The 15,015-nt window shown below is 40.2% G+C and overlaps 1 protein-coding gene and 1 long non-coding RNA gene across 3 annotated transcripts in view; one reads left to right on the top strand and one right to left on the bottom strand.

Moving 5' to 3' along the window:
• Positions 1-12,089, bottom strand: part of LOC124993335 (phospholipid scramblase 1-like) — a 25,640-nt gene extending 13,551 nt beyond the window's left edge. The window contains exons 1-3 of one of the 2 annotated variants that reach the window (XM_047565108.1): positions 11,731-12,089; positions 6,358-6,383; positions 3,584-3,664 (exon numbers count right to left, since the gene is read on the bottom strand). In XM_047565108.1, coding sequence (XP_047421064.1) covers positions 3,584-3,664; positions 6,358-6,370 — 94 coding nt within the window. In that variant the 5' untranslated portion in view covers positions 6,371-6,383; positions 11,731-12,089. Of the gene's footprint in view, positions 1-3,583; positions 3,665-6,357; positions 6,384-11,654; positions 11,674-11,730 lie in introns of those variants that run through there. The other variant, XM_047565109.1, reaches the window with a different exon arrangement.
• On the top strand, positions 10,955-15,015 carry LOC124993336 (uncharacterized). The gene is made up of 4 exons (XR_007110294.1): positions 10,955-11,395; positions 13,413-13,472; positions 14,223-14,340; positions 14,667-15,015. It is a non-coding gene; the product is annotated as an uncharacterized LOC124993336 (long non-coding RNA).

Below are 15,015 nucleotides of genomic sequence, written 5' to 3'. Positions count from 1 at the left end.
AGAAAGTAAAGGAAAATAAACTATGACCTCGAGTCACCTACACAAACATCCTGACAGGCCTTCGTGGACAGGAAAGACAGTGAGGGAGGAGAGCCAAACTAAAGTCCTGGGCCGCCATTTCAAGGACCAAAGCACCTGAAGAACAAGGCAATTCTGGAATTCTAACGAAGGGTATGTCCTGGGTCTGTAGACCTGGATTGCAGGGTTTTTTCTCTTTCCCTAAGGGATCTTTGAAAAGCTTTGGAGATATTTTTTATTTGTCACAGCTGGAGACAAGTGTGGTGTCTGGTGCAGGGATGCTGCACAACATCCTGAAGTACCCAGAACAATTTCCTGGAAACAAAGAAGGGTCCAGCCCAAAATATTACCGTGCCACTGTTGAGAAGTCCAGGTACAGAGGTAAAGGTATGTCTTCCTTCTAGTACATTCTACATGCTTATCTGCATTAACAGTTTGCCTGGAGTTTTAGTCCACAGTATATGCATCAATAAAGTCTCTATCCATTAAAAACCCATAAACTCCATTCTGATATTTAGAAATTTAAATTTCCCAATTTAGCACCCAATGTGCTCTCTGGAAATGGGGAAAGCAAACGTTGTGAGAGGCAAAATTCTTTGGAGCAGTTCATAAATACTAGAAAAATACATTTCGTAGGCCTATACTCTACATTCTCTGAATGTGTGATTACAATGAAACTTTATAAGCTTATTCACCCAGAGCAGGAATTTCAAAGATTACGATATACTTTCCAAGGACTATACTAAAAAAAAAGAAGAAGAAACGAGAGAAAAGGAAAAAGAGAAGAAATCTCCCAGGAAGATGGGAAGCAAATGTAAAAACCCTGACTTTGGGAATGAATGTGGTATGCTTGCAAACAGAGGTATTTTATCATCCAAAGTCATGTAAGATTGAATACTCAGAACAGGCTATTTATAAATACTTTTAAAGGAACACTTCTGACAAAATTCACATACCTTTAAAATTATGACTAATGGACTGGGGGTGTGAATCAGTGGTAAAGCACCTGTCTAGCAGGTACAAGGCCCTGGGTTCAGTTCCCAGCACCACAAAACTAACTAACTAACTAAATAAATCAAATTATTGAATCAGTATAAACAACAAAATCTAACAGAATGAATCTCATAATAGTGTTTTTAAATTAAGATTTTATAATCTATTTCTTCTATACTGAATAGACACTTAGAGGGATAAATCTGTCACTAACTCTGTTGTACAAATGAGGGATACAGCTATCCATGGGGAACCATCTCTCTGTGGGCTAACAGTCAACTTCTGGGAGACAAAGAAAAGATTTCATATGGTGTCATGGAAAAAATGTGGGGAGATGGCAGCAGAGGAGGCTACTTTAGACAGGTCTAATTTACTTTGGGCCAAAAGATGACAAGGGAAATATTTCATGTAAGGATCTGGTAAGAAAATCCTGGGACTGCAAATTGGTGCAACCATTATGGAAAACAGCATGGAGATTCCTCAGAAAACTTGGAATGGAACCACCATTTGACCCAGCTATCTTCCTCCTTGGTTAATATCCAAAGGAATTAGAATCAGCACACTGCAATGATGGAATACTACTCAGTCTTAAAAAAATGAAATTATGGTATTTGCCAGTAAATGGATAGAGCTGGAGAATAACATGCTAAGTGAAATAAGCCAATCTCCCAAAACTAAAGACTGAATGTTTTCTCCAATATGCAGATGCTGACTCACAATAAAGGAGTGGGACTAGGGAAAAACAAAGGTACTATGGATTAGTTAGAGAGGACTGAAGGGAGGAGAAGGGGTATGGGGGGGAGGAAGGATAGTAGAATGAATCAGACATTATCACCCTATGTACATATATGATTACATGACCAGTGTGATTCTATATCATGTATAACCAGAAGAATAAGTTATACTCCATTTATGTCTAATGTGTCAAAGTGCGTTCTACTGTCAGGTAAAACTAATTAGAAAAAAAAAAAAAAAAAAAAAAAAGAAGAAGAAACGAGAGAAAAGGAAAAAGAGAAGAAATCTCCCAGGAAGATGGGAAGCAAATGTAAAAACCCTGACTTTGGGAATGAATGTGGTATGCTTGCAAACAGAGGAAGGACAGTAAGAAAAGAATAGGAGTGGCCCTCAGTAGAATAGGAAACAGTTCATCTGTCTGCTGAGCTGGGGAGGGGTGGTCAGGAACTGCTATTTTCTTCCTTGTGTGATTGGCAGGCATTGGAAGATTCTCAGAAGAGTGAGTTCCCTGATGTCACTTGTCTGTTACAACGTTTTTCAAAGTGTTGAACCTTAGGATTCACAATGGGAAACACAGAGGCAATCCTTGTCCCCCTTGCCTAAAGGGACAGAAAACTTTGCATGCAGCCTATGCCAGGGAGCTCTAGTACTGTATGACTTTCTAGTTGGAATTGGAGACAGATGTTTTGAAGTAAGGGGCCGGGGGTATACCTACATATGCAGAAAGTAGTTATTGAGATGCAGGGAGGGAAAGGGAATGGGAAGGTGTAGGGAGTGTCTCCCTGAGGGATTCACTCTCAGTTACGCAGTAGTGGAAAAGGCCAAGGACACAGAACATTCCAGAGAATAGTCCCTGCACAGTAACACATAGGCCTTTAAAGATCTGGAAGATGGTCAATCTAGTTGAACAGCAGAGAGCCAACTTTAAGAAGTCATCAAAGTGAGAAGAGGGTAAAGGCTCCCAGGACCTAGTTTTGCCCCTTATTCCAAGGGTAATGAGGAGTCAGTGAAGTAGAGCTGAATGCATCTGTGACATGAACAGATTTACATTTTTAAAGATCACAGGAGATAAGTCAAGGGGAATGTGGAAACGTGAGCTAATTGAATATATTATTGGAGCAATTATAATCTTCTCAAGACTCTTAGAGAACATGGTTGGTTATTCCTTAAATCAAAGGATTAAGCATATAGGATTACCTGAAATATGGATAACTGTCTTACTTATATAAATCCAAATTGATTTAATGTAACTATCAATACCTGTCACTTATTACTTGCATTATGCTCATAGTTTTCTTTGTATTTGCATTTAACTTCCAAAGCAAACTGAATTAGAGAAAGTATTATTCCCAATTATAGATATGAAAAGTAAAGATTTGAGATATGGCAACTTGTTTAGGCCACCACACAGTTATTCATCCAGAATGCAGAACTTGAAACCTGAGCCAAATTATCTTGCCTCAGTTTTTCCACATGAACAAAGGGGATAATCAACAGTACGGTGGTCCTTCAGCATGCACGAGGATTGCTCCTAGGATCCCCTTGGGATACCCAAAGCCAAAGATACTCAAGTCCTTGAGCATATGACCTATGCAAATCCTTGCATATATTTTAAGTCATCTCTAGATTATGTATAATACCTCGCACAATGTAAATCCTATGTAAATAGTTGTTACACTATATTGTAACCATGAGGAAGAAGTCAGTACAGAGGCGATTACTTTAAAGCAATTTTTAGAAAAAGAAGAACTAAAAACTTTCCCCCCTTACTCTTCTCCTTCTGTCCCTTAGGAATATCAATTGTTTAGTATTACTTTCTTTTAATCAAATATTTTACCTTGGAATGATGCTGGTGGATATGAAGGAGAATATCCAGCTGGCAAATTTGTTCCTGGTTGGGGAGTACCAATTTGCACGTCTGAAATTCAAACAGAGGTAAATGTATGTTTGCTAAAATAGAGTATATATTAGGAAGCAAAAAGGCATTGTCCTTAGATAATATTCACTGGTGTGGTTTTATGCTGTACTGAAATAGGCAAAATAAATTCACTTACCCTAAGTTGTGTCTGTTATCAGAGTTAACTTTTTTCAAATATGTTTGAGTGTTCAGTTCCAGGTTTTGATTTTGTGCTATTAGGAAAAAGATAGTTTTAAAACCACCTGCAGTGTATGAAGAAAGCAATGAATAAAACTAACTGGACGTGGCGATGGTAATGGTAGAATTATGGAAGATTTTAAAGGTATCTATAATTGTTGCTACCACAATTAGTTTTTTTAAAAAAATTAAAATAAGCTTGTACTTCAGTATTTATCTATTTTATGCTTACTCTGAAACTACACTAATAAGGTTGAAGTGTATGAACTTTCCAGAATAAAACTGATTCTGACCATGTTTAATTACCATAAACTAACATTATTCTGTTATCTGCTAATTATCTGCTTGAATAGTCTTAATACATGCGCAAGTGTTTCACCTTCCTAGTTCCTTATATTCTTTTCTCTCAGCAATTCATTTATCTAACCAACCTGACAATAAATATTTGCTGAGTCTCTCCTGTGTCACCCATGGGTTGGGCTCTGGGGCCACGGTGGCCCTGCCTTCACGGAAGTGATGATCTAGAGGACACTAAACTTACATTATCCTCGCCTCTACTTCCTTATGGGTTGCTAACTGGAAATTCAGAACTGTTTGTTTTTGGCTCATGGAGACAAGGTGCAGATATAGAAGGAAATATTAATTGAACGTTCGATCTTATATTTTTGGCATGTGTTTCTATTATGAACTTTCTGTAATTTTACTGGCTTATCAAGAAGCAGCCTGCACCGCCCCCCATTTTCCTACCTTCGGCAGAATGTAGCCACAGAAACTGGGCACATTCAAACAACGAAGAACCCCCTACCCGAATAAGGCTTCTCCTTAGACACCACAACAGATCTCAAATTTCCACAGATCTCTGATAAGCTACAGGTTATTTCATCCAGACCCTCCTTCTCTTCTGTTTCTCAGCTTAGGTGAGTGGCCCAGTTCCCTAGTTCTCCAGCCTTTAGGATCCTGCCTGCAGCCTCCACTTCCAATTTGAGTTAGGAAACAACAGGATCTGACTCAGAATGGATCTCAAGGAAGCCCATTCCAAGTCTGACTTAGAGATCTACCCTTAACTGGCATGTCACATTTTGGCACCTCTTAATAGGCACCATTGTTTGAGCAATGTAAAACACACATACACACACACACACACACACACACACACACACACACACACACACACATTCTCAAGAGGAGGCAGATTCAGGAAATTGGAACTCATCACCTCAAAGGAGACAGATTCGGGGAAATCGGAACTCATCATCTCTGGGTTTGGGTACCAGTGCCACGATCCTAATTCAGGATTACCAGGAGGAATTCACATAAACACACACACATACACACACACACACACACAAGTAAACAGGCAGATGTTCATGTAGATCAAAGAGAATGCAAAGAGAACAGAAATTAAGGTCTATTTCTGTAGTTTCGAAGTGCAACTTAGGACTATCACATTGTCTTGAAGATATCTTATATCTCCATATATGTATATATACTTATGTGCATATTTATTCACGTATGTATACATATTTTATTTCTACTTATGCTCATATGTACATATAGAATTATATACATGAAACTTAAAAGTGGCCATAACCGTGGGCAAACAAATCGTTCTTAATTGAAATGACGGTATCTCAAAGCTTATAGTATATGAAACATGTTACATTTATACAAATTTTCTTTTGGTGGGGGGCACTGCGGATTGAATCCAGGGACTCTTTACCACTGAACTATACCCCCAGACTTTTTTTTGTGTTTTCTGAGACAGGGTCTTGCTAAGTTGCTAAGGCTGCCCTCAAACTTGCAATCTTCTTGCCTCTATAGAAACTTACATTTTAAAAGCTTAATTAAGTTTTACAAATAAAATTAAATCAATACAGCAGACATTAAGGAGATATCACAAAATCTCACATGGGGAATGTAAGGAACATGAAGATTATCTAATGCGTTGATGGAGGCTGACATTGTAGTGAGAGACAAGTACGTTTTAGGTTATCTCCACAAAAATAAAAGGGAGAACAAATATCATTTCAGAAAAACAGGATTTGGCTTCTGGTATTTTTCCTAACATATAGATAACATTATGATTGGTATTTATTTAAGCCCATCCACATGTGTATGTTATGAAATATATATCAGCATATATATCTGAGAGTTTTATTATAATCTGCTGACATGTTTATTATCTGTTAATGAGTATAACTTGAATACACTTTCTGTATACAAAATGTAAAGAGAATAAAAAAAGTTCTTGAGGAAACATAGCATACTTATTTACCAACAAACCCAACATGTTGCTCTCCCTAAGACTTTCTTATTATTAATGGAAAAGATTATTGGTAGTGGATATTGTATATATTTCTATAGTTGAAATAGTGAACTAGACATTGGATTCTGGGGCACAAATGACACAAAGCAAACTGTACAAATTCAAGAACTGAATCAAACATGGTAATAAACAGCACATAAATAGATTGAACATTATAGGAAAGAAAAGTAAATACATATGAATTACTTACTGTGTTTGTCCATGATTTAAATGGTTCTGAAAAAAAAAGATTTGATATTATTAGCACACTGCCTATAAATTTATAGTTCAAATATGACTATGGAAAGACAGTCCCCTAGAACTACAGAGTCACAGTCATGGGACAGTCCTCTTTATTAGCTGACTGTAGCCTCATCCAGGCTTTGGAAGTTTCTAGGCTTGATCTGACTCCCTAGGCTGGGTTTCCACGTAGGACTTTGGAGGTTATCAGTCAGTCCATGACGTGGTAGGAGTCAGTAAAAGGGCCATGGGCCTGGGAAGAGAAAGAGCTGCTTCATCTGAGCGTGTGGGTTGGAGATAAAACAGTTGTGTAACAGAATTTTTGCCCCATGTTTTCGTTATAATCAGCAGACATAAAATGGGTTGGGATTTACAGAGATAGCGAGGAGAATGGACAGAGGTGGAAAAGCCAGAGGATCAAAGTACTGCAGGGCAGAAGGGCTGAGCAGAAGTTTCCATCAAAGAACCATAAACAGAGACTGAATTCATAAATGCAAAATCCCGTGATGAATTTGGTCAACATCATATTTGCACGAGCAGAGGTGATACATTAAAAAGAATACCTTGTTGCATAAAGTAGGCTAAGTACCTTCACAGATACATACAAACTGAAAGACTGATAAAATCAACGGGTAGAAATAGGCAGTATCCTTTATTTAATATGCTGAACTATAGATCTCAAAAGTTTTTAATCTGTCCCCTGCATCTTCTAAGACATCAATCTTTAATATGCTTAGTTTGAATCAATGTTCCATGACTTTTAATTAATTTTAACAGCAATTTTAAGGGACCACTTGTTTCAGTCTTTCTCAACTTGACTACCAATATCAGAAAGGCACCAGATTATATCTTAGGACAAATCCTAAATAATATCTAAAAGGCAAAATTTTATTTCTTATATTCTGTGAACTGAATTAGAAAAAAAAAATATATATCCCATAGTTTCTGGATTGCAAACCTATACATCAGAGATGGAAAATGTTTTTGTGTTTTCTTTTTAGACTTTAGTTGTTTGGGGCTAGGAAATCCAGCAAGTCAGAAACATTTGTATGCTAGAAAGATGAGAAATTCATAAGCTGATTCTGTGTATCATGTCAGGTGGATCTCAAGCAAGTGGGGCTTAAGGTTCAAGGTCCCTTCCTAATGAGTACCAAATAAGAGAACACACAATATTTTCCTAGGGTCACAGGTCATCCCCTCCTGATCCAGATATCCTAGGAAGGGAAGCTAAACAGCGTCTAAATCAGTGCCCATTCGTTCATGCTTGCTCTTTCTCTTCCTAGTAGTCATACTGTTTTGAGTCTTAAAATTTGAGAATGAGCACCTACTAGCAAAAATGCTATACAATAAAATCTGTTTCCTCATTTTACTGTGGTTTGTTTTTTCTTGTTTGTTTTTGTACCAGGAATTGAACCCAGGAGTGCTTGATTACTGAGCCACATCCCCAGCCCTTTTATATTTTATTTAGAAATAGAGTCTTGCTAAGTTGCTTAGGGCCTTGCTAAGTTGCTGAGGCTGGCTTTGAACTTGTGATCCTCCTGCCTCTGGAACCACTGGGATTACAGGTGTGTGACACAATGCCAGGCTTTACTGTGGGTTTTAAATGTAGCAATTACAAAATATCTTAAGTATTAAAACTGGTACATCATAAACACTTGTCCAAAATGTTAAGTGGTTCTTGTACCTTTATTGTGCCAGTTATAATAAAGTGCTGTGTGCTTAATGCATAAAATCATCTACCATGTGGGTGCCTTCTCTGCCTGCTCTCTTGTTGACTGGTATAAGCATCTTTATGTTTTCTCTACCTTAATGGATCTAGTCCAAGACATGTCATTCGTTTTGGAAATAATTAGGTATGACCTGATTGAATTGGTTAATAAATTTAACACAGTAGCTTTTAAAAAAATGGTTCCTGCCACTCATATTATAAAAAATTCCAGGAAGAGGAAATCACATTTATGATGCACCCAGAGTAAAAATGTCTATAATAAACCCATAATATATATTGTACCATTGGAATCATAATTATACCTGAACAAATATAGAACTTCAAAATATAATCTGACGGCTGCATACTTCTTTCTAGGTTGCAAGAGAACTTTGGAGGTGATTTTGGCATTGTATGCTATAGAAATACATGTACATCTCTGTTGAAGTCATTCTGTCAAATGCCAGTAGGCCCCTTTGCTGCTCTGGGCTATTTGATCATTGTAAAACATTCCCACTAGGGAGGGGGAGAACAAGGGCAGAGGTTTTCAGCTGTGACTTTATAACTCATACTACAATGACAACATCTGACCCAGCTCTTGGGATCCTAAAATTCTTCTTATTGCTTTCAAAAAGTATTTTTGGAAGATCATAAAATCACTATGCCTCTAAAGTGTACATAAAATAGACCTGGTTTATTTATCTGGATTCACTTGCTAATTGTCTAACTACAAATCACCCCCACCTCCACTCATGCAAATGAAAAACACAGGATAAACAAGTTCACAAATTTCTCCAGGCCCAAGAGGGTGATGCATGATCTGAATTATTTTAGCAAAGCTCTGCTGCTCTAAAAAACATCAGAAATCTACATCTCTCTCCTGCTACACGTGAGTGAGAATCAGATTCTACATATTGAGCAAAGGAGGGTCACTGGGAATGGGCCAGCAGAAGGAGGTGAAATTTATTGAGGATAGTCCAAAAAAATCAACTGATTTCAATGTCCTTCTCCTTATGTTTGTAGGTAAACTGCGTGCATTTAAAAATGTTTAGTGAACAGCTAATGAGAAAAACATTGAGGTCTGTTAAATTGTGGTTATGTTAATAGGTAAGCAGAACAAAACCAGGCATTTCCAGGATTGCATGCAGAGAGGAAGGGGGCGGGGTGGAATTTGAAACACCAGGACACATACTTGCAAAATAGATGCCAGAGATACAGGATGGTAAGGGTAATGTACCTGGTAACAGGCTGTCTTCCTGTAAAATCACTTTTGTAGTTTGGGCTCAAGAAAACAAATGTATTTAGAACCATTCTGGGATTGAATCTTACGGTATTTTATAAGATTCAATAAACCTTGAATAAACATATGGCTCATACATCTACTCAGACAATAGTGTCTAGAGTTTTACAAAATTAACAATAAACCAGAGACAAAAGAAACCAAAAAATCTATCTTCAAAGTCAGATCTTCTCATTCAACTGGTATATTATCCCTGAAAAGCCTTTCCGGACTATTCAGTAATGCCTCACAGATTGGAAATGACTCCTGTCTTTCTTATAAATGAGAAATCTAAGCCCATAGAATTGGCTGTCTAATGCCATACAGCTCAATGACTTGCTGAAGGAAAATGATTCACAATTCAGGTGCTTAACACTCATGTCCCCATTTCACTGGAAAAAAGAAAAAGAGTCCCACCTTTAGATGACATTTATTAGAGATTGCCTTTAAGGTATCTTTCATATATAAGGCAGAAAAGCCTTGAGCTTCAGTTGTTCTTGTGGTCACATACATTTTTTTACTGGGCCAGGTGAGGATTTTCTAAGCATTCAGCAAACAAAATTTGGAGATGAACATTTAAAACAATTTTTAAAATTTGTTCTAACTGGTTGAAGATGAACATTTGTTGGTATTTAAAGTACTGAGCACTATGTAACGTTGTGTTTGTGTGTGTCTCTGTGTGTGTGTACACACACATTCATGGTACACACACTCATGTATGCTTACATGAATATTTCCTGTTTCAATGTTCACTAAGAGGAAAACGTGATTTTAGGTATAGAGCAGGCAAGCCTCTAGTTTCTATACGGGCATTTGAGCATTCTACAGAGGCACTCAGGGAGGAAGACAATTGATAATTAAATTACTCCAGGTACTAGGAGTAAAAATAATGATGCCATAGGATTTAGATGACAGCTGTGGTGGTATCGTCAGGAAAGTTGAAAAATATCTATAACCATCCAGGTCATGATATTCTGGGCGTGGGGTGTGTGCCGTGGGGTGCTGCAGGGGAACCTCAAGCGTGGAATCCTGGGAGCGGCTTGACTCATTCATGAATGAGCCATCTGTGAGGCTGCAGAGCAGAGGACCACGAAGCTCCTTAGAGGTGAGGCGCACAGGTGCAGTTCACCCCCTGTAATGCCCCTCCGCCTGTTTGCTAAGCTTCTTTACAGATGCTGCTCTGTTATCCACCTCGTTTACACGCCGCCCTTCTATCCAAATATAGAAACCCACTCATTTCGTTTTTCATTCACTTTTCATCCCCGTGTGTGTTCATTGTTCAAAGCCCTACAACTGTTTTAAGTGCCAGGGTGGCATTAAGAGAAAGTTCTGCTAGGGCAAGATCAGGAAGGAGAAGGAGCCCAGATCTGCCTAACAAACACCTCACCCAGCAGCCGCACTCTAACCTGCTTCTTCCGCTGCCAAACCCGAAGAAATGGTGAGTGCTGGTTCCTGGAACTGGGAGGTGGTCCTGCCCAGACTTCCAGGAATCCCCGTGCATCAGTAAAGCCACCTGCCAGTCAGAAAGGCATCTGGGAGCAGCAGGTTCTTTGACAAATACTTGAAACGATGGGAGTTAACCTTCCCTGGGGACCTTCTGCAGCGCCAGGTAGGGCTCCCACACCTTATATGACTGCATGCAACGCTCTGTCTGAACTCTAGAGTTCTTGTAATAGTTACCCAAGTTCAGAGATTTCAGAGGTGAGGCAACTGAAGGAACACGAGTGAAGAAACTGACCCAGAGTCCACAGACGACCGACAGCAGAGGCAGGCCTGAAACTGACTCGTGACTCCAGCTAAAGGGCTCACCCGCCAGGCCGCCCAGCCCTCTGCCTTTCCTATTCGTCTGCTATTCTCGATGGCCAAGCCTCGTTTGAGCCGCAGCCATAATCCTGTTAATGTCTGCTGATGGATGGCAGCTAGCAGCTTCACCGACCCTTCCTCCAAACACCCCGCGGTGCTGGCAGAGGCTCTGGGCTCACCCTTGGGCCTTGATCTAGCACTGCGCTCAGCTGCGAAGAGGTACAGCTAACTGCAAGGACAGCCCTCGGGGATTTTTTTTTTTTTTTTTTTTTTTCTGGCAGGACACACCTTTGTCATTATAATGGTTCTGGGTTGGGCTAGGGACACCACTGGCACAGTTAGGGTCTTTTGCAGAGTCTGCGCTCCATTTCCAGGCTCACTTCCCCAGGTCTCTCAGAACCCTGTCCCCAACTTCCACCCACCAAGCAAACAGGACGCACAGACCCTCGAGCCTCTCCGCACAGGCAGCCCGCATCACCTGGGTCGCTCCTGGAAACACGCGCAGGTCCCGCGCCCTGGCGGCGGAGAGGCGCCGGAGAAAGTCGCTCGCTCACCTGTTGCTCTGGCTGGTGGGAATCCGGGCGCCAGGTGGAGGCTGTGTTCCTCTCCACTCTTTCGCTCCGCACAGGTGTTGTTACACAACCTCCCCTGAAGCTAGCGAGGAAGGGCCTTGGAGTGACTTTGCGCCGACACCGGTGGCTCTGGGTTTCGTTTCCTGGATCCTACGTAATCAAGAAGAATTTCCTCCCCTCCGCGCGCTGATGCCCAGGGTCCCGGGTGCAGTTGGGAGGCGACCCAGCGGGAGGCGGGGCCGCAGCCTGGGGCCCCGCGGAGCTGCTGCCCCCGCTGCTTTCCAGCCCTAGGAGAGGCCCCAGGGCTTGTCCTGTGGTTAAGGCCGAGAAGAACTGGTGTGTCTACACCACCTGGAACTGGAAAGTCACTGGGTGGGAGTGGCCTTTTCGGGGAAACTTCCTTTTCTGTGGCCTTGACCTCCATCCCTCGGATTCCTGTGGCTTAAGAGTACAAACGAGGAGGAGTCGATTGTTCTTTTCCTTTTTTTTAACTTTAGTTTTTCTCGGTGCATATTCATTATATAGAGTTGCGGGTTTCATTATGGCATATTTATACATATATAAAAAATTTTGTTTGGATCAGTTTTCCTCCTTTTTATCTCCCCCCAACCCTCCTGCCCTTCTATCCTGATGGCCTCCCTTCTGCTTTCAAGCAGTTTTTTTTTTGTTGTTGTTGTTCTGTTTTCCCTGCCCCAACTTCTAGCAACCACCTGCGGGAGAACAACATCCCAAGACTGCAAGAAACCAAAGGGACCATAAAGAAACACAAACTTCAATTTATCGCAGCACAAGATTGTTTTCCTCTATGGTTCCTTTTGTTTCTTGCTGTCTTGCCCCTCCCCCACCCGCATGAAATAATGTTTTAAACGTGTTTTACAAATCAAATGGACCCGATTTTTTTTAGAATGTTTTATTTTCCAGCCCACGCACAGGCACTCATAAATAAATCCTCCTTGAATTTGTTTTAATATTTTATTTACAAATGTAACCGAATATCTTCCAAATGAGACTTCCCCAGCCACCTAAACTGAAAAGAAATGAAACCTCACTCTCCGCTCTTCCTACTTTTCTGCCCATGGCTTTGCTCACCAAGGTTAACAGACATTTGAAGGTTTATTGAGAGAGGTTGGAGGAGGGTGAGGAGGTGGAGAGAAAAATTGGGAAAATTCGATAGAAAAAGGAAAGAGGAAAATCAAGTCACCTGGCCTGTAATCCATTCTCCTCAACTCAGCATCTCTGTGAGCTTTGCAAAGTTACCTGACGACCTGTTTTGTGATCTGTAACTGAGGGTGGTGATAGTATCTTCTTCACAGTGTTTTAATGATGCTTGGGGAAGTTAACAGCACAGAGTTTAGAATGCTGTCTGTCTGCAGTAAACCTTGCTTCAGGTTTAGCTTCCTGTTTTCCTGACCTGTTGCTTCAGAAAAAGGCTACGAAGATACGGAAATTTGGTAACTGTCATTTTTAACTTTTACTCTCTCCTTCTAGGAAGAATATTGTATTTTGTAACCCAAACACTTTGGGTTCATTTCAACACAGAAGCAACTTGCCACCTCTTGCCTAGGCTGGTGCCCTGTTGTCTCCTTGGAGGGAGCAGCAGGGTAAATGAAGAGTCTTCTGAGCACAGACCTTCACGCATTCAACACTTTAATTTTGATTTTCAGCCTAATCCTCTCCTTCATTGGAAACCACTGGGTCCTCAGTCTCACTGGGGTTCTGAGGAGGTAAATGGAATTTCCTTAATCTAGCGCCCCTCATTATATACTTTCTGTGTCTTGCAAAATCTGTTACCACATGTGCCTCTTCTTTCCATGTTCCAAATTTATTGAAATCATACTCTGTACAGCACATTCTCATCTTTTCAGAGTCCTTGCAGCTTTTACAACTTTTGGGTTCTTTCTTGTTTTTGTTGTTATTTTAACCATTTTCATTTCATGATGGTCTGTGAAGAACAGTCCTATTTTTAATTAGAAAATATCTGGGTAATGGTATAAACTGTTGGTTGCCTACTCTGGACTCAAGTTCTGCTTTGATGTGGTAAATTAGTGATTCTCAAATTTTAGTATGCTTAAGAATCATCTAGAAAGCCAGTTAAAACTGACTGTGCAGAGTCGCACCTTCAAAGTTTCTAACTTAGTATTTCTAGGATGAAGCTTTCTAGCAAGTTTCTATGATAGAGATGATATTTTTCCTGGAACACCTTTGCAGAATGACTTGCTAAAAGAACTCCATTTTTCCAGTGTATATGGAAGGATGATCAGAGTATAATGAATTTTGGTAGGACTCACTCATCCTAGTGAGTCCATCTTCCTTCCACTGTGATTGGTGGACTCGTGAACATATTTTCATACTGGGCTGGGGGAACATCTTCTTGGGGGCTTCTAGGGAAGAGCTTACTGCTCCTACATGTATGGGTGTTTAGGTACATGCATGCACACACACATTTATACCTCCCTCTTTCCTGTGTAATACAGTGATGGCCATCTCAAGACCATGAGAAGGCAAGGTTGAAGATGGCAGAGCTGACAGTATGGAGAGCACAAGCACACCATGTGCTAATGAATCACTGCCTGACCCTGGACTTAGCTCCTGGTGATTTGTTACATGAAGGATGTGGTTATGGGGGTTGGGGAGGATTGGTTGGGAGGGGGATGGTTATGAACTCTGAGGGAATTTCTCACTGTCCTTCACCTGACTTCACACTCAACACAAGTAAACTTTGTTACTGCTATCCTATTCTGCACAGTAGGTCATTTCTTCTTATTTTTATACTATGGCTATAACTATTTGTGATTCTGGCTTTTTTGTTTGTTTATTTTAGCTATTGGAGGTTATTTGTGGTCAAAAGCTTTGAACCACTGAGGATATTAAATATACACCTTCTAAAATAGTATTGTTATCTTTGTTTTCTTACCTAGGTTCATGCTGCAACCAATAACTCACTTTTGCAGCCTTACAAGGAGAGGATGTAGCAGGGATTTATGGAAAGCAGCACCAGAATCATGATTTCACTTGGCATCTGCAAAGTTTTCTATTTAGAAAAATTAGCCATGGAAAAGGAGTTTAATGTTCTGATCAGATTACCAATATACAATTCCTTTTTAATCAACATTGGGTTCCATTATTTTGAGTAATGCTGGGGGAGTTATTGACTCCATACTTTAATAATACAACATAAGAAAAAAGATAAAACTATGAAACAACGGTGTGGAGGTGTCTGTGTGCATATGTGGCAGGGACACTGTGTCATAGCATCCTTCCCTCAGG

This window comes from Sciurus carolinensis, chromosome 9 (assembly GCF_902686445.1).
Source record: "Sciurus carolinensis chromosome 9, mSciCar1.2, whole genome shotgun sequence".
In the NCBI taxonomy this organism is placed as follows: domain Eukaryota; kingdom Metazoa; phylum Chordata; class Mammalia; order Rodentia; family Sciuridae; genus Sciurus; species Sciurus carolinensis.
This window is presented reverse-complemented; position numbering and strand designations above follow the sequence as displayed.